Raw genomic sequence first — 20,441 nt, 5'->3', positions numbered from 1 at the left:
GCAACAGGTAGAGGACTTACAGTGTATTTTCCGTGTGAAAGTCGCAAAAAGCGTAGGAATCGGAGTCCAGGTGGAGTCTTTAAAGCTGGACTGGTGAAGAAACTCTTATGGCGAGAGCGTAGGGATCTCTGGGATGATAACTGGAAGAAGAGAAACTTCTGATACTAAAAAGGAGAGAAAATGAGGAAAAAATTTCAAATGAAGGGTGGCTGATACAGAAGATGGCCAACCTTATATACACGTAAGAGGCATAAAGAAACGAGGACCGTTCGATCAAATTAATGTGAGATACGAGGGTCATAACTCGAGAGGCGAAACGACGGCCGAAAGCAGGCTAGGCCATTTAATGCAATTCTCAGAAACCGAACAGTCGCCAACCACGACACTCCACTTGTCCAATACCCACACAGTGGGCAGGACATGAAGAGTTGAAAGGGAAACTTAAAAGCCCCCACTGTGAAGATCACAGATGACGTTATGGGTCACGAGCAGGGGCTTGGGGGGCAAATGTTCGCCCTAAATATCCGCGTATATTGGCGAGCTAGAAAAGGGCCTAATTCGATATGCCACGTGTAAATTGTCCACCCAGAGCTGTTTATTACGGACCTCCATCTGTCCAGCCCGAGCTGATTAGAGAGTTAACTGCTACTCGAAGGCATCGTGTCAGCAGTATGAGTGTCACGAGCTGGAACCACATTAAGCTCGTGATGCGGCAGAGATCTGACACCCGAACCCTTGTAAAGTCAACCACCCAATATAAACGTGCATATATCAGACATCGTGTGTCTATTCTATTCCTGAATTCTCGGACACGCAGTATAAACATGCGTGTTCAAGCATCCCACGCCTGATTTGGGCCATGCGGTCCATTATCCCTCCTTACCTATTGATTAGACCACACTTCACTGCAAAGTTTAGGAATTAATCATTAGTGTCACAGAGATGACGTGAAGGGTAAAGAGATCACGGGATGACCCCATTGCCAACCCAGATATCTTCTTCCTATAAATACCAAGACCCTAGGTAGTGCAAGGGTTTGGCATATTTTTGTAAAGAAACACTCTGTAAGAAATAGTCAAGAGATATCAATAACATCGACTAGTGGACTAGAGGGATTTTAACCTTCGAACCACCTAAAAAGAAAGGAGTGACCATCTTCCCATGCTATTAGTTTCTCAAATCTAGCATATAATTATTTTCATATTACGGTTCACCGATTTGCACTGATCTATCCTATTTATTCGTATAATTACCTGTTGGCAAAGAATCGAGTCAACAATAACGTTTTTAAGAGTGAGGAGATCAGATTAAGCAAGAAGGAGGCTAGAGAAGAAACAAAAAAACTAGAGTTCTTTTTCTTTATCTTTTGATTTAAACTATGTTAAATTCTATGTTTATGTTTGATTTAGTCATGTTTATGAACTAAATTTCTGTTTAGGTTTTCTAATTGACTCTCTTGAAACTCTATTATGATTTAATGCATTTATCTATTTTTTCTTCATCTGAAATCTATTCAGTTTGTATTTATTGTGTATGTGATTGACTGCGCACCTTTTACATACGATTTTTGAATTTGAATCAAAATCTGAAAAGTGAGATTTGAATATGCTAAAATTGAATAGACATAGATTTCAATTTAGAACGAGAGTATCAAATTATTTTATGTGATTTAGGGTTGTATTCATCGCTTCCTATTGTTTGAATTGACCATAGAAATATAGGGAATTCACATTAGGTCGAGTTTTCTATTTCATAACCCAAATAAATAACACTTTAGATTGCCTATCATTTTCAGTGGTAATTGCATTAAAGAATAATAGAGTGGATAATAGACAAGATTAGGATTCCTAATTGTTTCATAGTGAATTTAATCCTTGTGTTCTTGTTATTATTTGATTTTTGCAATTTTCAATTATCTCTGTTTTCTTGTATTCAAATTTCACAAATCCAGTTTTCATTAGCCAAATAAAAACTAGAAATTAATTATTTGGTATTTGATAAATCAATCTTCGTGGGACGATACTTGTTCTTATCGAGATTTATGACAAATTGTGAATACGTATACTTGCGTAGCTATAAAATCTGCAACAGGTGTCCTTGGAGCCAACGGATTGGTGCTGAAGGACACCTGTTGAATGCCCATAAACAAAAAAAAATCGTATAAGGCACGAAATAAGCCATTTGACCATTTTAAACATCAAAAGGGGCCCAAAACAACTAAAATGAGGTCGAAAATACCTCTAAATGCCAAGAACATCAAAATCCTAAGCATGCAACTACACACAACAAGCCAGAACCTAGAATGAGAATTGGTCGAAAGTAATCACTCGATATAAAGCGCCTATAGGTGTTGTGCTGTGTGTGAACCCGAAAGTGCTTCTTGTTGTTCAGCCAGAAGAATAAGGATTAGTCGTCTAGGTCATCAGAAACGCAGACGACGGTGAAGGTTTGGGGCTCTGCGAGAGATGAAGCTTTGGGAAGAGTTAAAGAGCTCAAATGTTTTTTGAATTTCAAATGACCAAAGTGAATATGTGAGAGGCGGTTCTCGAGTTTTATACGCGAAGAGCTTGGGGTGGAAGCTCCACCCCGACCATTGATCACCTATGGGATAGGCAATCGAGCGTGATCAAACGGTCGTGATTATCAAGGCACGGATCGTGATCATTAACATGGGAAAAATGAAGCCTCGGATACAGGGCGAAAGGGCGCTTTAGGTACGAATTGGACGTTTTGGGCGTGGAAAGGACTCCTCATTAATTGCACCAATTGATGACCCCAGTAATGGGGAGTCAACATGTGGTTTCATATTTTTCAAGTATGATGCCATGAAGAGCCCTAGAGCCACCTCTTGAAGACCCTTGAGACTAATCCTCTCATACTAAGTCTCCACTGTTCGAGGACAAGTGAAGACTTGGGGGGGCAAATGTTGTCCATGATTTCATCATTGGACACGTGGTAGTAATTAGAGAAGTAATTAAACTCCTCATGAGATAATGTAGCTCTATAGAGCTCGCCGAGAGCTCCTCGAAGTATAGTATCCTCCTAGCGAGCCACATTTCCCTTTTTAGGCGTGGATGTCTCCAAGTAAGGCCACGTCCCGAGGACCACTCTAGTGGTCCTCCCGTCTTCTTGATCCAATAGTCCTCTAGGCCTAGGAGTTTTGTCCTCAAGCCTGGAGAGAGCACCACGTGTCAGTAACAGTAGCCTTGGGCCACCACAAGATCGTCTAAAACTTTATGGGCACCTTGAGTAGTGGTGTCAAGTTCGTACACTTGATAATTGGTATTTCCCCCAACACCGTCTGACACGGGAAAACATGCAGCCACATTCTGACAGTGTCAGAGGCGTGTCTCCCGTAAAGTTGGTGGGCTACAACCTACAAATTGGGTGCGATATGAACGGGCCCACAATCTTTATTAGAGCATTGAGAGGGATTTAATAGCAATTAACTCCCCAAATAATTGGGGAATATTTGTAATAAATGAAATTAATGACCCTCATCCTCTATAAATAGGTCTAGGGTACCAATGTAAAAGGGTTGACAACTTTTGTACTCTAAGCAAGATATATGCTGCCTGAGAAAACCTTCATTGAAGCTTGTTATCTCAAGCTTCAAGAACAATAATAATAAAGACTCGTGGACTAAAGTTGTTTTATAACCTGAACCACGTAAAACCTTGGTATTTATCTTATTTATTTTCTATAAGTTCTATTATTAAGTTGATAGTGAACAAGACAGTCAACAATGCTAGTGAACCGTTCTAATAGTATTTAATCCAAAGATTCCATATAACTTTATTTTATTGTGAACTATTTAAATTCATTTCCCTCAATCTTATTCCTCTCGTACCAATACAAGATTGAGGTCACATTAATTAATTTCAAAATTTTCTTATATTTAAATAATATTATTCAAACAATAATATAAAACATTCAATATATGCAAAAATTCATTTCATAAAAATATTGTCGAATACATATGCTTTAAGGGCACCATTCCCAATAAGGAGTCATTGTTTCCACCGTCCTCGTCATAGTCATCATTATTCGCCACCACCAGGATAACTATTGGAGGTTGGCATTCTTGTCCACCTCCAAGCGAGGGTGGAAGATCATCATTTGCAGTTGATCGATATCTTGTATTCACCATTGTCGAAATCTTGCTTTCTTCAAGCTCTCAATGAAAGCACCAAAATGTTGACTAGCTTTTTCGCCAACTACAAATATATAACAAAGCTCAAAGAAAAGATATTAAACACAAGATTTGTATGTGGTTCAGCGTATTAATTAACTCTAGTCCATGAGTCAATTGTATTAGGAAGAAGAACTTGCAAAGTTCAAGTTCTCTAAAAGTTTAGGCAGCGTTTTTGCATGCTCTAAAATTGGATCCCTTTACAAGTGATACCCTAGCCTTATTTATAGGTGGTTGAGGGGGTTAAGCTAATTAATGGGAGCTGATTACAATAATATTCTCATAACAGGATTAGTCTACACATAAATTATGATTTCTTTCCCATAAGATAGGCTTGTGGGCCCCATTTGTCATACGACGAGCCCAATACGAGGATATCAAGCCCACTACTTTATTAGAAAAGGCGATTTCTGGAACTTTTCAAGAGGCTAGCTGCACCTATCTCCATGTCAGACGACATCTTGAGACATCTCCTTTGTCGCTTTTACGGAAACGACAACACGATCCTTATAGCCATTAACTGTGTCAAGCACGTGTTTGTGGTCCAGAGTGTCTCTCTGGCTGATACCTATCAAGAGAGTTCCCCTTCCGTGAAAAAGGGGTCCTTGGGGTCTGATAGGTTGATTACTACCCGAGGAACTTTGTTGGATCAATGTAACTACTTTGAAGGCTACTTCTTCTTTAGGTCCTTAATGGATGGTTCTTGTTGATAACCTATTGAGCATGTTATCCGATTGTGATAGGAATGACACCCACAAATTTGGCTCTAGGTTATGAGGAGGACTAAACGACATGATTCATTAAGACCACGTTGTCGTATGGAGACAACATGTACTAAGTATTAGCAGTAAAATTTAAAAACAATGACATGGATTTAAAAAGGAAAAAAAAACATTTATATCATTATCATAATTATGATAACTTGAAAATAATCAAAATCTTGTTCAACTATTAAATGACACAATCTAAGATTTTAATATTAACTTAGTGATAACTTTGGAAATAATTAAAATTTAATTCAACGATTAATTGATGATTCGAGCTTATGCATCTCACATTTTCAAAAGGGAAATCTGGGGATCGAACGGTAGAGCATAAGAGGCACGTGCCACATGGTGTTTGATAAGGACGCTAATCTCGATCAACTTCTTCTTCTTTTACAAGTATTTGCGAACTATGCGGTTCTTAATTATATAAAGGTAGATAACATTTTGCAGAAAACGACACTCCACGCTAACTCTCTTTCTCTCTCCTCTGTCTTCTTCTCTACTTTTTGGGTCTCTCACTCTCATAAAGAAATGGCACTCAATGTCACTATGCTCACTCATCCTCTTACTTTGCAGATCTTACGCTGTAAGTTCGGTCTCTCTTCTTACTCTTCATTTACATATATTTATTGGGTATTTTATTTTTCATATTTTGCTTTTATTAATTCATCTCTCAATTTTGTATGATTCAGTTTTATTACAGCGAGTCTCTTTTTCGTTTGCCGTTGAAGCATTTGAATTTGCTAAATTTTAAGCATTATGCATATGAGATCAAGTATTGATTTTGGCAATAACCGAGTATTGATTTTTCTTGTTTTGTTAATTCATTATCAATTTTCCAATAATGTTGGTGATCATGATGATTTTTGGGATTAGTACATTGTGTCTTCTTTGTCACTTCAGTGCCACTTTGCAATCATATTTTGACATAGAGCATCTCTGCTGCATTATTCTATTATAGGAAGTTTTTGCTCTAATTTTTATTTATTTTATGATTAATAGAACATTTTAATTTTATCAAGCATCGAAATTTGGTAAATATGACAATTATTTATTTATTGTTTTTCTTTTGGAAACAGACACTCTTTGAGCTACAAGGGTCTTGTTCTGAAACCAGTTTAAGATTATCTGCTTTTGTCACAGCTGATGGCAAGTCTTTCCCCATCAGCTGCAATATGTTATGGTTGTGTGAACTGTGGAACTCCTAAATCATCTAAGCTGCAACATGCCAATCGTACATTATGTAGAGACACAGTTATGAACACCTTAGTGAAAATGAATGCGGAAAAAATGCTACTTTATGGGCAAAGCACACCAAATTTTAGAAATGCTTCCTTGAGGAATACTAATTTGGAAGTGAATGCTACATCACGGATGTCTATTCCAGTTAAGCAAAGATTTTCAGCAAAGAATGAAGTTGAAGAACTAGATAAGGTATCATCTTATCTCTTCAGGGCAGAAGTTGGTGCGATGGTGAAAGTTTTTGTCAAAAAGAAAGGTGTTAATTGTGCTGTGCAGATTGAAGTTTCGTCCTTACAATTGTCTAATAGTGATGATAGCCTGATTCTATATTGGGGCATATATAGAGGTGATTCATCAAATTTCATGCCTATAGAATTTAATACTTCGGCCCCTGATAACAGAACTATTGAAACTCCATTTTCCAAGACTTCTTTTGGCAGGTTTGTGATAGAGATGGAATTTGAGGCTGAAAATACCCCCTGCTATCTCTCTTTTCTTTTGAGATCTCCAATTGGTAATGATTCAAGTGACTTAGAAATAAGAAGTCATAGGAAGACAAATTTTTGTGTTCCCCTTGGTTTTGATTCAGGCTACCCAACTCCTTTGGGTCTCTCCTTTTTACACGACGGTTCCATGAATTTTTCCATTTTTTCCAGAAATGCAGAAAGTGTGGTTTTATGCTTCTATGATCACACCAAGGCTGATAATCCTTCTTTGGAGCTTGATCTAGACCCATATGTAAATCGATCAGGTGATGTTTGGCATGCTTCCTTCAATAGTGTTCAGAATTTTGTGAGCTATGGTTATCGATTGAAGGGGAAAAATCTAGAGGGAAGGAAAGATATATTGGAATCTTCACGTGTAATTTTGGATCCATATGCCAAGATCATTAGGAGTTCTACTTCTGATGATCATGGAACTGGGCCAAAGTATCTTGGACAGTTGTCCAAGGAACCTGGTTTTGACTGGACTGATGATATTCATCCTAACTTACCATTGGAGAAACTAATGGTGTATCGATTAAATGTGAAGCGATTTACTGATCACAAGTCTAGTCAGCTACTTCACGACATAGCAGGTACCTTCTCTGGTTTGACTAAAAAGTTGGGGCATTTTAAAGATCTGGGTGTTAATGCAGTTTTGTTAGAGCCTGTTTTCCCATTTGACAAGCAAAGGGGGCCATATTTTCCCTGTCATTTCTTTTCACCTATGAATATTTATGGACCTTCTGGTGGCACTATATCTGCTATAAATTCTATGAAGGAGATGGTTAAGAAATTGCATGCTGATGGGATTGAGGTCCTACTGGAAGTGGTTTTCACTCATACTACTGAAAATGGAGCACTTCAAGGAATTGATGATTCATCCTATTATTTGAATGGGGTTGAGGATCGGGAACCATTAACTGCTTTGAATTGTAATTTTCCCATTGTGCAACAAATTATATTGGATAGTCTTCGGCACTGGGTGACAGAGTTTCATATTGATGGTTTTTGTTTCATAAATGCATCTTCTCTGGTGCAAGGGTCTCGTGGAGAGCACTTATCCCGCCCTCCTTTGGTTGATGCAATTGCTTTTGATCCTCTACTCTCAAAGACAAAGATCATAGCAGACTGCTGGGAACCCCATGATATGGTGCCAAGAGAAACAGCACCTTTTCCTCATTGGAAGAGGTGGGCAGAAATGAATATGAAATTCTGTTTTGATGTTAGGAACTTTCTGCGAGGTGAGGAACTTCTTAGCAGCCTTGCTACACGACTTTGTGGGAGTGGGGATATTTTTTCAGAAGGGCGGGGTCCAGCATTTTCTTTCAATTTTATTACCAGAAATTCTGGACTTCATCTTGTGGACCTTGTCAGCTTCAGTGGTGATGAGTTAGCTTACGAATTAAGTTGGAATTGTGGGGAAGAAGGTCCTACAACCAATACCCTTGTCCTTGAAAATCGGCTTAAACAAATCCGTAATTTCCTATTTGTCTTGTATGTTTCCTTAGGTGTTCCTGTTCTGAATATGGGAGATGAGTGTGGACAAAGCACTGGTGGTTCTATTGCCTGTAGTGATAGAAAATCATTTGATTGGAATGCATTGAAAACAGATTTTGGCTGTCAAGTTACACAGTTTATCTCATTTCTGAGCTCTTTGAGGCAACGGAGAAGTGACCTTCTTTAGAAGAGGAAGTTCTTAAAAGAAGAAAACATTGAATGGCACGGATGTGATCAGTCTCCGCCAAAATGGGAAGAACCAACCTGCAAATTCCTTGCCATGCGTTTAAAAGCTGATGAAGAAAAAGTGGAGAACCAAACAACAGCTGAACCTGAATCTGAATCTTCAAAGGGTGATTTGTTTATAGCCTTCAATGCAGCTGACCATCCAGAGAGTGTTTTTCTACCTACGCCAGCAGAAGGAACAGTGTGGCACAGATTGGTTGACACAGCTCTTCCATTCCCGGGGTTTTTCTCAGCAGATGGTGAGCCTGTCATTACGCAGAAGGCAGGATTATTTGCTTATGAAATGAAGTCCCTCAGTTGTACTCTTTTGGAAGCCATAAGCGAGTAGTGGAAGTGGAGTACGCTTGGCTCTGGCTCATAAGTTTGTTATTTCTTTGATGCCATCCAAGTTTGATCATTTTCGTATAGATTATACTTAAGAATGCTGAAATAAGCATGCAAGTGCAGTAGAGTATTTGAGTTAATAGCACATTGTTCAAATCTCAGTTTGTAAATCTTATATAAAGTTCATTTTTTTAGTAAAGATTATTGTTTATTTTATCAATAAACAATGAATTTAAAGAAAATTACATTTTAGAGTTTTTTTTCTCTTGCTTTTATGGGTGTTCTACTTTGCAATACACAGTTTGGATTGGACAATTCCTATGCACCATCTTGAAAACGAATACAAATGTGTTGTATTACTACTCTTGTCCAACTCTTATCCTTTTAAATCAAATTTTAAAAAACACTTAATTATTATAACTATAAATATTCTTAAATTATCTAAAGTTTTATTTTTCTTTTCCTACACCTCTTCTATCTTTTTCGTTTTGCTTCTCAATCCTCTTCAACTCAACAAAACAGATTTCCTCCATCATTTTTATTGTGTATTTAATATTACAGATAGAAGAGTTATGCTTCACTCTTTTTTTATTTTCTTTAGAGTGATTCGGTATTGAAATGATCGAAGAACGACATATATACAGAAGGTGCAAATAATACGCTTCATTAATTTGTTGCCAAACAAAAACATAGTTATATATGAACATTAACAAGGTGCAAATAATACGCTTCATTAATTTTGTTGCCAAACCAAAACAAAGTTATATATGAACATCATTAACAATCAAATTAAATAACCTTGCCCAACAACAATCAATCATATACACTAATTAATCAAAAAGAATAATTAATACAAAAATGTGATATCTTCAAAGTCATCGACAGATTGGGGAAAGTTGATTTCCAAAGCTTCTGTAGGTTCTATGAACATATGACTATGAAACCGATCATCTAGTGTATAATATCCAGTAGCAGCAAGGGAATGCAACATTGCTGGGTCAATTCTTCCCTCATTATTATTAATAAACTGAGAAGGAAAAAACAAGCATATCAAATTTTTAGTGAAAGACTGCTGTATTTATATATATATTATATATATATATAATGAAAACACAAACCAATCTAATAATGTACTTTTTTTTAGAAAAAAGGACAAACCTGTTGATGTGCATTATCTGAATAAACGATAGAAGAATATTCTGAGTCATTACTGATTCTATAAAATTGATCAGAAGGATGTTGTAAAACATGATGTTCTTGATCATAAAGCTCTTGAGTTTGACCATCAAAACAACCTATGTATTCATCCAAGGAAGAATGTCCCGAGTCATCATTGATTCCATAAAGTTGTTCAAAGGGAGGTGAAGCATGATATTCTTGATCATGGAACTCTTGAATTTGACAATTAAACTGACTTTGGTTTTTAGCCATATAAGAATCTTTCAAGCTATTGTTGATTCCATAAAACTGGTCAAAAGGTTTTAGATTATGATATTCTTGATCATAATAAAACTCTTGACTCTGACCATCAAACTGACTTTGGTTGTCAGAAACTAGTAACTGGTTTTCAGTACTTAACAACTCCATGGCATTATAAGGATCTTCAGACAAGAGTGGTACACATTTCTGAGGCGGCAGTGGTGGAAGAGTATGATAATGCTCTTCTTCAACTTGAAACTGATCATTCTGGAGTTGGGTTTGCAAAAGCAGTTGCTCTTTCCCCTTGACTATGTCAAGCATCTCATCCAATGCCTGAATCTTAACCTCCAAGATCTGTGCCAAACCCAACAAAGAATTTTCGGATAAAATGGTCAGTTTTTCATCCCAAATCAAGGACAATGAAACCCCATTGACGCTATCGGCGGTATTTTCGGATTGATCAGTTACTTGCTCTTCAAGTTTCTTCATCTTCTTCTCCAACACATGAGATAGATTGACTTCACTAGCCTTTCTCTTCTTATCATTGCAAGACTCCAGTCTAGAATAGTACTTTGTGATAATGGAATGAGCCTTTGCTGGATCCTCTGGCCACACTTCCACGTTACCATTGGGATCACAACATACCAAGCAAACCTCTGAGTTGCACAAATCAGTAAGCTCATTGGCTTTCTTCTTCAATGTAAATTTTCTCCTCTCGAAAACTTTTTTAGTGTCCATGTTTTCAGAGAAAGTAATTGCAAAGGCTATCAAAAAGGAAATTTGAGAAGTAAGGGAAGAAAAAAGAATGAGAGTGATGAGACCGGTAAGTACCATATTATATAAATACTAGATACAATTAACTTGCAAGGCAAGTTTACTTAGTTTTATTTATAAAATTTATTAATTATTTTTATTAAATTTATATTAATGTTTTATAAATTTTAAATAGATATTTTATATTAATTAAATAATTTATTTATTTTTGTTTAAGTTTATGTTTGTTATAGTTTTTGAATTTGGGAGTGACAACAAAAGATTATATATTATATGTTTAATGTAATATTAAATGTTATATGTGGATTTTAAATTTAAGTTTTTTGCTAGTTTTTTTAACAAGTAATTTGTTGCTAATTGACAACAGATTATATTATATGTTTAATATGATATTATTCTATTAAGTGAGTTTAAGTTTAATTAAATTTTATTTAAGTTATAAAATATATAATTTTATTATAATTTCCGTTATCTACACACTTATTATATAGAAGAGATATTTATGAAAGAATAGAGGGGATAACGGTTTTCTATCCTGGCATTTAATGTAAAATTGGGGACGAGAATAGAAAATCAAAAGATGAAGACCTTTTTCAATTTTCCCCCCTATTTTTTGGGGTATTACTTTGATGAAACTAAATACTAAATCTTTAAACCAAGATTGCCTTCTTTATCTGGCAGTTCATTTCCATTCAAGTATGGTATTTTAAATGCCAAGATTGTATATAATAATACATATTATATATATATATATATATATATATTTTACAAAATACATATTCATATATTTACAACCAATAACTTGCGGTCAGTGGCAATAAATACCATATTATATAAATATATTTATAAAAGAATAGAGGCGATAACGGTTTTCTATCCTGACATTTAATGTTAAATTGGGGACGAGAATAGAAAATCAAAACATGCAAACCTTTTTCAATCTCCCCCCCTATTTTTTGGGGTATTACTTTAATGAAACTAAATACTAAATCTTTAAACCAAGATTGCCTTCTTTATCTGGCAGTTCCTTTCCATTCAAGTATGGTATTTTAAATGCCAAGATTGCATATAATAATACATATTATATATATATATATATATATTTTGTAATATATATATATGCAGCTTCTCGACCGCCATGGCCGAGATTTGAAGGAGATGAGCTAGGGTTAAACTCTGTTACTCTGTTTTTCTGCTTAGACCGGTTGGTTGTAAATATTTTCTTGTAATAGACTTTTAAATTATATTTTTGGGATCCCAATGTATATAATTAACGTTCTAATGAAACGTTATATTTTAACCAAATTTTTTAATTCCTAAACCGCTAATTATACTTAGTAACGATTTTGGCCAAATGACTCGATTAGCGAGTTTAGCACTGTTTACAAAGCACACCATAACGGTCCCTGCAGTTTAGAGCATTACAAATTCTACTAAACCTTGTTCACCATTATGCCCTAATCATGTGTGCCAAAGTCTTGATTCTGTGCTGCATTTATCCACTGTAGTTGCATGAGCAAGAGGTATAGTTTCTCCATTTAAGAAATATAAACCATGTCTTTTGGTTCCCTTCAAAACCAGTAATGAGCCTTTGGAAATTCTCATGATTCCATTACTGACCTGTAATCACACCCTTCATCATCTAAAGTCCCCAAAGAAATTAAATTTCTTTTCAAGTCTGGAATGTGTTTAACCTTGGTAAGAACTTTGACTGTTCCATCAAAGTTTCTTATAGCTATTGATCCTATACCAATAACCTTGCATTTGTGATCTCTGAATAGTCAGTAAACCAGTCTCTCATAGGACTCATGTGATAGGTCTAGTCGCTATCAAGAATCCATTCACGTAGATCCTTTTCATATGAGCCTGTACAAGCATCTCCATTAGTCTTGCTTTATCTTTTTCATGTGGTGTAATAACAACAAAAAATATCCATCTGAACTGTATCCATCACCAACTAGTGCAGAAATATCTTGGCTTTTATCATCTTCATCTTTCTTTTTCTTCTTTTTCAATTTCCAGTAGCTTTTGATCAAATGACTAACTTTGCCACAATGATGGCACTTTCTTGTTTCTATAGGCCTTGACTTGAATCTCGAATTCCTTATGTGATGCCCTTTGGATTGGCCTCTTTTTGGAAATCTCCCTCGAGCTAGTAGACTTTCATCTTGTCTAGATTCTTGTCTTGTTGCCTTTTGCCAATTTGGCTATGCATCTCTTAATCTCAGGGCACTCATAACATCTTTTAGGGTGAGTTTATCTCTACTGTACATAATGACAGTCTTTAATTCTTTAAATTTGATCTCGTAGACCATTGAGAAGAATCACAGCTCGATCCTCCTCCCGTATGTTTTCACCCATGTTAGTTAGAGATAAAACAATTTATTCAAATCATATAGATATTGTTCAAGAGATACAGTGGCATTTATTTTGAATCCATAAAACTTCCCTTTCAAGAATATTTTTGTTGTCTTTGACTTAGCCATATACAATTGATTGAGCTTGTTCTAAATGCCTAGAGCCGTCTTCTCCCTAATTACTTGCGTCAACACATTAGTAGCCAAGTTCATGATGATGGCAGACCGTGCTTGCTTCATTGTAGTTTCAGCATCACCTTTCTTGGTCTCATCAGTTTCTTTCTCTGTTTTTTCATCTCTTTCTTCCAAGGCTGAATCCAATTTATGGTAGATCAGAATTGCTTCCTTCCATAGACTAAAGTCCCTGGAGCCATCAAACCTTTCAAGGTCAAATCTTGTTGACGATGATACCATTTCAGCTGCTTTCTTGATTCTCAAAACTTCTTAAAATTGAGTCTCTTCCCTTGCTAAACTTGGCTCTGGTACAACTATTATAAATTTACAACACTAGACTCAACACAAAGTTAAGAATCAAAACATAAAACACCCCAAATGCAATAAAAAATAACAGAAAAATAAAAGAGAAACAAACACACCAATGTTGTCGTAGTTAAGTCTAATCAATGGACCTACTTCCAGCTCTACCCTCAAGGATTTCTTCTCATTAACCAGTTGAATACAATCACCAATAACTGGATCAGTACACCAAAGAAGACTTTAAAATTTTGACAGCTTTCTCTCGAGCACCTCCAAGAACCTATGTCTTGGTTACAAAGTTCTCAAACTCTTTTTTCTCTATTACAACTCTCCTCACTTACAAACTGAGCTATATATCAATCTTATGTCCTGAACGTCTCAACAAAAAAAGGGTACAAGGCTTCATATAGGAGATACAATTGGTCAAGCCAACTAACATAGGCTTAGGTGTGCATAAACTAATTAATTGACTTCTAACAAACTTAACTAAAATTTACAGTAAGTTTGTTGAGACTTGATTTTCTATGGATTACATTCTACAATTTTGGATGATTTAGGATGTGAAAATAAAAATTTAAACAGTATGTTGCACACTCGTATAAATATCAAACAAGCACGTGTGCAATTTGAATCATTATTTCAACATCCTAAATTTCTTGAAAATTTGTGGAAGAACCCCTGTAACTATATATACCATCACGTAAAAGAAAAATTAGAGCTGCCACTTATCAATATATCGAAAATGCTAAAAGTATCCACTTTTTTTGGCAAATCTGTGCATCTATTTTTTGTTTTCAACACGTTGATAGTTATAATCCTATTTATTTTTATTTTTTATATATGACAATGTAAATTCTACATATTTAGTATATATTTTTTTTAATATATGACTATTTATTTAGGATATTTTACAAAATTTTCAAAAAAATTAGAATAATTTGTGTCGCCGAAAACAAAGTTCAAATAGTTAAATTTCATATATGTATAAAAAAAAATCACGCATGCAACAAACTATTTTAACCTTATTTTCAGCACCATAAATTATTCATATATATATATATATTTTGAAAAATTACTGTTCTAAATAACTATAATATATGCAGTCATATACAAAAATTTGAGATTATAACTATCCAAATAAATGCTGGATGCTAAATATATATATACATATAAAAATATAGATATACATATATATATTTATAGTAACAATCCTTTAAAAGAGATATTTGGCCTTATTAAGATAAACCAACAGCTTAACATTTAGGAGTGTTTATTTTGAGTAGTTGAGTTGCCTTGGAAAATATAAAAGGACTTAGAATGAATGTAACATTAAACTCTTGTGTACAAAATGATTCACTTTACCTTCAAAATATATGTGAGACTCACACAAATTAACTTTAACCCCTTAAAATTTGAACCAAACATAAGAAGAGTTTTAGATTCTCATTCCCACCTTTACTTTACCCCATACCAAACACCCCCTTAGTTCAATGATTTAACAACATTCGATTTTCTATCAATGGTTTCAAGGTACAAAACTCAGCACGAGTGACCAACAATAGGCCAAACGTCTCTAGTATATCTTACAACTACAACTACCTAAAAGTTTGTTACTAATTTAAGTTAATTGCCAGGTCTAGTATAGCTTCTACTTGGCGTATGGCTCGCTGCTTCTCTTGTTGCTTCATTTTGTTGGCTACGGATTCAGGATCAAGTCCTTGTGCGCTTTCTGTTTCTCTTTGTTCCGCTCTCACCTCTCGTAGTAGTGCATCCACCTCTCTCACAAAGTCGACTCTCAACAGAGCATCATCAGCATCGAGCGGTGGTCGTAGAGGCCCTTGATGCTGATTGAAAGGGGCAGAAGTGACATTCAAGGAAACAGAAACGAAGAGTTAGCATAGATATGATTTATTAAAAGACATGATTACTTTCCAGAAGAGAGCTATGCTTTTTCCATAAATAGAAAAACCGAATATGTATGTTTTAGAACATCTTGCAAAAGGAAAAATACATAAAACATCAGTGGAGTTGTGTAGTTTGCGGCTTTACTTCATACCGTATCGATGTCAAATCCTGCAGGAACAAGAATGCTAAATGGATCTTCTTGAGGAAAAGTGTCCGCCATATGCTTTCTACATTCTTTCAACCACACTTCATCATCAAACCCATCATGCATATTTAAAAGATCGTTGAGCAGTCTCATGGCAGGAGTTGCCTCCCTTTTCAAAATTTCCGTCTAAAACATCAAGTAAAATTCAAGGTTTTTACTTGGATGATAATTTGAAGAAAATAAATTAAAAAGGTTGTTCGCAACCTCAAGGATAGCTTAAAGGAAGAGAAAAATAAAATAAAAAACTTATATGACTAAACTCTGGCTGGCACATTTATATAAAGCGAGCAAATCCTACCTCGACTCTTCTGTAAAGCAGATCAAGACTTCTAATAGCATCCTTTTCTTCCTGCAGAGGCATGATAATGTGAATAAGCCAGACAAGAAATCAGTAGTGCATTTCTTTATGAATCTTAACCTGTTAACATTCAAATATTCGAAATCCCCAATTGTAAGATTTAAGATAATATATCTTCAGATTTCGTCAATTAAATTTTAAAAGTTTTATAGATCATACGTTTAAAAAAACAAGTACTTGTACATTTGAAAAGCTCATTTTATTGAGAAGAATACACTTGAACATGCACTTACATCACGTCGAGCAAGATCAAGGCGATTCCATATTACCATCAGAACAAGTTCAGTGAGTTCTCCTTTCTCAGCAGCCTCCTCGATTTTCTGCAGAGATTTACGACGATAAATGACCAACAATAAGAGTTGAAGATAGCTAATTATTTATGAAAATGATAAATGTTCTATAAATCCAAGTGGGAGATGCATAAGGTGTTATTGAACAAAAAACTATTCTTATACTCATGCTGTTTCTTTTCAGTTGCTAGATTCATAAACAGAAGTGCTACTAATGCCAACAACTTATTTGAATGCATAAAGCCCCAACCACAAAAGTGCTTTCAACAAGATACAATACTAAAGCACACTGCAAATCAACATGGCTAACCCATTATTACTTTTAGTTGTTTGGAACTTTTTAATGGACTTAAGGACCACAGCCAGCTTCTCATACCAAAATATTAGTTGGAATGAGGAAGGAGGTTAACAGAAAGTAACATATGCCCACCATAGTAACAAACAACTCTTAATGAGCAGACATGACCAACAAAAATTGTAGTTTTGTAACAAAAGTGACCATTTGAATTAAAATGCTCAAATGGTCCATCAGCTTACTCTTAAAGATATGGAAAAGCAAGATCATGAGTAGCACAAAGGAATTGAGAAATCTACTAAAGAATACATCATTATTGTTTAGGCCTATGTTTAAAGAAACTCTAGTGTCGAATTACCTCTTCCACTTCTTCAGCAGCTCGAATTAAGTTCGAAACCAATATTCGAGCATTGCGTACATCTTCTTCTGGATAGCCCTTTAATCGCAAGCCGATTTCGCGGTACTCTTCAACTTTCCTTTCTTCTTCTTCCTGTTCCTCTTGACGTTTTTGATGCAGTTCCTTTGTTTTCTCCCTCTGTTTGGCTTGCCATTCCTAAATCAAACAAGATTAAACTCTAATACTCTACCTTTTCGTACATAGGATAAGGAAAGCAAATCAGATGCCAACGAATCAACACAAGCAACATAAATAATGGAGCTAACAACAGACCACTTATTTTTTTATAATAAAACTAAATTGATTAGTACCACAATTAAATACCCTATCAACAAAAAATTTCAAAATATATACATACACTTATGTAAACAAATTGATTAATGATATTCAATGCTTGTGATAATAATTAAAGTAGATTAGTAAGTTTCACAAGCAAACTAAACTATTCTTTCTCCATTTTTAAAGTTTCAGTTCAGAAATAGTTTATAAAAGAGAACCACTTACATCATCGTAGTACTCCTTGGGAAGCCCTTCTAGGAGTGGTTCGTCCTTACTCACACACCTTTGTAAGACTGGCAATTAAACCACGTAAAGCAAACTATATATAACTATACAAATATATCTATATATGTATGTATGAATAGAATAATAAAATAGCAAGCCATGTAAGTGAAAGCTAGTTATGAATGACAGCAGGGACTAACCTACTCGGGGTCGAGAGTTGAGCTTGAGAGACGAAAGGAAAATCGAGAGAGGAAGCTGTGTGACAGTGGAGGGCGAAGTTAGTGAACGTACCAGTGGTGAACAAGTGAGCCAGAGCAACTCACACTCCATTTTTGTCTGTTTAGAATTACCTAGTATTAGTTGTTTTAAAGTTTGGAAGGAAAAAAAATCACCAATCTTCAAAATACAATACAGTTGAGTGTCTGTGTTAAGCACATGGTTAAAAACTTATAGATTTTTCTACATTGCACCGCAGTAAATGCAGTTCAATCTTCTAAAAATACATATTAAAATACTTTCTACAAACATAAAACACAACAAACAAGCAAAACTGAATATATATATATATATATTAGAAATACAAAGAAGTACTGGACATTGAAATACAGTAATAAGTATTACAAATACAAATTAAAGTCTAACAGTCTCCGTACCACTTGTCTTAAAACATAAGACTTTCCATAAATATGGATATTTTATTCAAACGATACTAGTTCCAATTTTCCTAATTCCTGCTGTATAATTTTTTTTTCACAACAATTGCATCTTGGGTCAAGCGGATCACAAACAGGGTCTTTGATAAAATGATCTCAAACTTCTGATAATAACCTAGCATATTTCTTTCTGCCTGCTACTGGGGGTTTGGAAGCTTTAGGTGTTTGGGAAGTCTCTCTGTGGTGATTTGATCTGTTGAAATGGGGGTTTCAGGTACATCTTTGATGCCACTACTAATACTTTGTTGTTCCATAACATATTGTAGTTGATGGGAAAAGACTTGCCATCAGCTGTGAGAAAAGCAGATAATCTTAAACTGATTACAGAACAAGACCCTTGTAGGTCAAAGAGTACCTCGCTAAAGAAATTTAAATGGGTTTCTGTTTCCAAAAAAAAAAAAACAATAAATAAATAATTGTCAAATTTACCAAATTTCGATGCTTGATCAAATTAAGATGTTCTATTAACCATTGAATAAATAAAAATTAGAACAAAAACTTCATAGTATAGAGTAATGCAGCTGAGATCCTTCATGTAAAAATATGATTGCAAAGTGGCACTGAAGTGACAAACAAGACAATAAAACAACTAAGATGCTACCAAGCGGAAACCTCAATGAAATTAAAACATAAAATTTTCAGTATAAAAGCAAACAAAACACATGGCCATGGCTTCCACTATAGGAGCAATTAAGACCCTAATCCAAGTTCACAAACAGTCGTACATGACCAATTTGAATTCTATTTATACAAAATAAATGAACAGAAGTTGAAACCAAATGAGAGAAGGATATCAAACCAAATGAGAGACGGGTAGTCGGCCCACCAGGAGGCAGTCGGCGACGGCGCGGCAGTTGGAGACGGCTCGACGTGGAGGATAGAGCTGGGAAGGCAGAAGGGCGAGGTTGGGTACAAGAAGGCCGAATGGACTAAGAGTTGTGACTCTAGCTGGATACAATGGATGGCATGAAGATGGTCGATGGAGGATGGAGAAGAGATGGTGGTGCCGGGAGATAGAAAGAACGGAACTTCAAAATAATGATTCCTTCTAACAAATAAAATATATATCCTATTTCCATCATGTGCATAAATAATAAAACTTTGGCAATTAGGAAGAACTAATTATGTTTTTTTTTTAAAAGGACTAATTATGGGAATCAAGGAAAGCAAATATAAGATATATTTTTTAAAAGAAAAAGAACAATGATAGTGTTGAATGCATTTTTTGCTATCAACTTAAAGATATGAGAGATTAAAGAAATGAACGAATAAGAACACAACGGCTTTACGTGGTTCAGGCTATAAAAGAACCATAATTCACGAGTCTCTTGTATTAAGGATATTGAAAGCTTGTTAGGGCAAGCTTCAGTAGAGTTTTCTCAGGCAGCATTTATATTGCTCTGAGTATAAGACTCTCTCTCTCTCAAAATCCAACTCATTATAAGGAGATACCCCAACCCTATTTATAGAGGGTAGGATCATTAATGCTAATCCTCTTTCATTAATATTAGGACATTAATGCTAAATTGACACACAAAGCATTGTGTTACAATAAAGACTATGACCCACGCGGATTCTACGGGGCCCATCACAGAAAACCACACACCATCTTTATGGGGAACATATCTGCATTTGTCAGGGTGTGGCACACGTTTTCCCATGTCAGGCGGCGTTGTGAAAAATGCCAATTGTTGAGTGTACGAACTCGACACCACTAATCGAGGATTGCAGAAAGTTGTCAGATGATCGCCTGGTGACCCACAATTGCAGTGACTAACATCTGGTGGCTATCCAAGGTCTGAGAACCAGAATCTTAGACCCGGGGGACAAGTGAAGGAAGAGACCTATTCCCGAAGTGGCCTCACCTGGAGAGGCCCCGGCCCTGAGGATGGACCTCGGGGGGTGACCTCACTTGGAGACACTCACAACTTACTAGCTGGCCCAAAAAGGTGACCTCACCCAGAGGAACCCTTGCCCCAAAGAGAGACCTCAGA

At 35.6% G+C, this 20,441-nt stretch overlaps 3 protein-coding genes across 4 annotated transcripts; 1 reads left to right on the top strand and 2 right to left on the bottom strand.

Annotated features, from left to right (window-relative positions):
• Positions 1-5,411: 5,411 nt before the first annotated feature.
• On the top strand, positions 5,412-9,112 carry LOC133818556 (isoamylase 2, chloroplastic-like). The gene is made up of 3 exons (XM_062251487.1): positions 5,412-5,545; positions 6,039-8,934; positions 9,055-9,112. Exon 2 carries the CDS (start codon positions 6,106-6,108, stop codon positions 8,368-8,370), a length of 2,265 nt encoding a protein of 754 aa, XP_062107471.1. The 5' UTR covers positions 5,412-5,545; positions 6,039-6,105; the 3' UTR covers positions 8,371-8,934; positions 9,055-9,112.
• Positions 9,113-9,600: 488 nt separating this feature from the next.
• Positions 9,601-10,910, bottom strand: LOC133814777 (uncharacterized). Its single transcript, XM_062247695.1, has 2 exons — positions 9,912-10,910; positions 9,601-9,780 (listed from the first exon to the last, which is right to left on the bottom strand). The coding sequence occupies exons 1-2, from the start codon at positions 10,908-10,910 to the stop codon at positions 9,601-9,603; spliced, it is 1,179 nt and encodes a 392-aa protein (XP_062103679.1).
• A 4,179-nt stretch (positions 10,911-15,089) lies between these two features.
• Positions 15,090-19,492, bottom strand: LOC133818555 (protein PALE CRESS, chloroplastic). 2 transcript variants are annotated; one of them, XM_062251486.1, is made up of 8 exons: positions 19,274-19,492; positions 17,935-18,070; positions 17,735-17,802; positions 17,192-17,386; positions 16,482-16,568; positions 16,189-16,239; positions 15,837-16,016; positions 15,090-15,624 (listed from the first exon to the last, which is right to left on the bottom strand). In XM_062251486.1, the coding sequence occupies exons 2-8, from the start codon at positions 18,062-18,064 to the stop codon at positions 15,394-15,396; spliced, it is 942 nt and encodes a 313-aa protein (XP_062107470.1). In that variant the 5' UTR covers positions 18,065-18,070; positions 19,274-19,492; the 3' UTR covers positions 15,090-15,393. The 2 variants fall into 2 exon arrangements, with proteins under 2 accessions (XP_062107470.1, XP_062107468.1); XM_062251484.1 differs by having other exon boundaries at positions 19,247-19,491.
• Positions 19,493-20,441: the final 949 nt, after the last annotated feature.

This window comes from Humulus lupulus, chromosome 2 (assembly GCF_963169125.1).
Source record: "Humulus lupulus chromosome 2, drHumLupu1.1, whole genome shotgun sequence".
Lineage (NCBI taxonomy): Eukaryota > Viridiplantae > Streptophyta > Magnoliopsida > Rosales > Cannabaceae > Humulus > Humulus lupulus.
This window is presented reverse-complemented; position numbering and strand designations above follow the sequence as displayed.

Excerpts from the sequence above, each read along its gene's own strand:
- LOC133814777 (XM_062247695.1), bottom strand. The coding sequence starts at position 10,910 with ATGGACACTAAAAAAGTTTTCGAGAGGAGAAAATTTACATTGAAGAAG. Across the intron at positions 9,781-9,911 it reads CAGATAATGCACATCAACAG|TTTATTAATAATAATGAGGG; the intron begins GTTTGTCCTTTT and ends TTTCCTTCTCAG.
- LOC133818556 (XM_062251487.1), top strand. The coding sequence starts at position 6,106 with ATGGCAAGTCTTTCCCCATCAGCTGCAATATGTTATGGTTGTGTGAAC.
- LOC133818555 (XM_062251486.1), bottom strand. The coding sequence starts at position 18,064 with ATGGAGTGTGAGTTGCTCTGGCTCACTTGTTCACCACTGGTACGTTCA. Across the intron at positions 17,387-17,734 it reads CCAAGGAGTACTACGATGAT|GAATGGCAAGCCAAACAGAG; the intron begins GTAAGTGGTTCT and ends TGTTTGATTTAG. Across the intron at positions 16,017-16,188 it reads TGCTTTACAGAAGAGTCGAG|ACGGAAATTTTGAAAAGGGA; the intron begins GTAGGATTTGCT and ends TTGATGTTTTAG.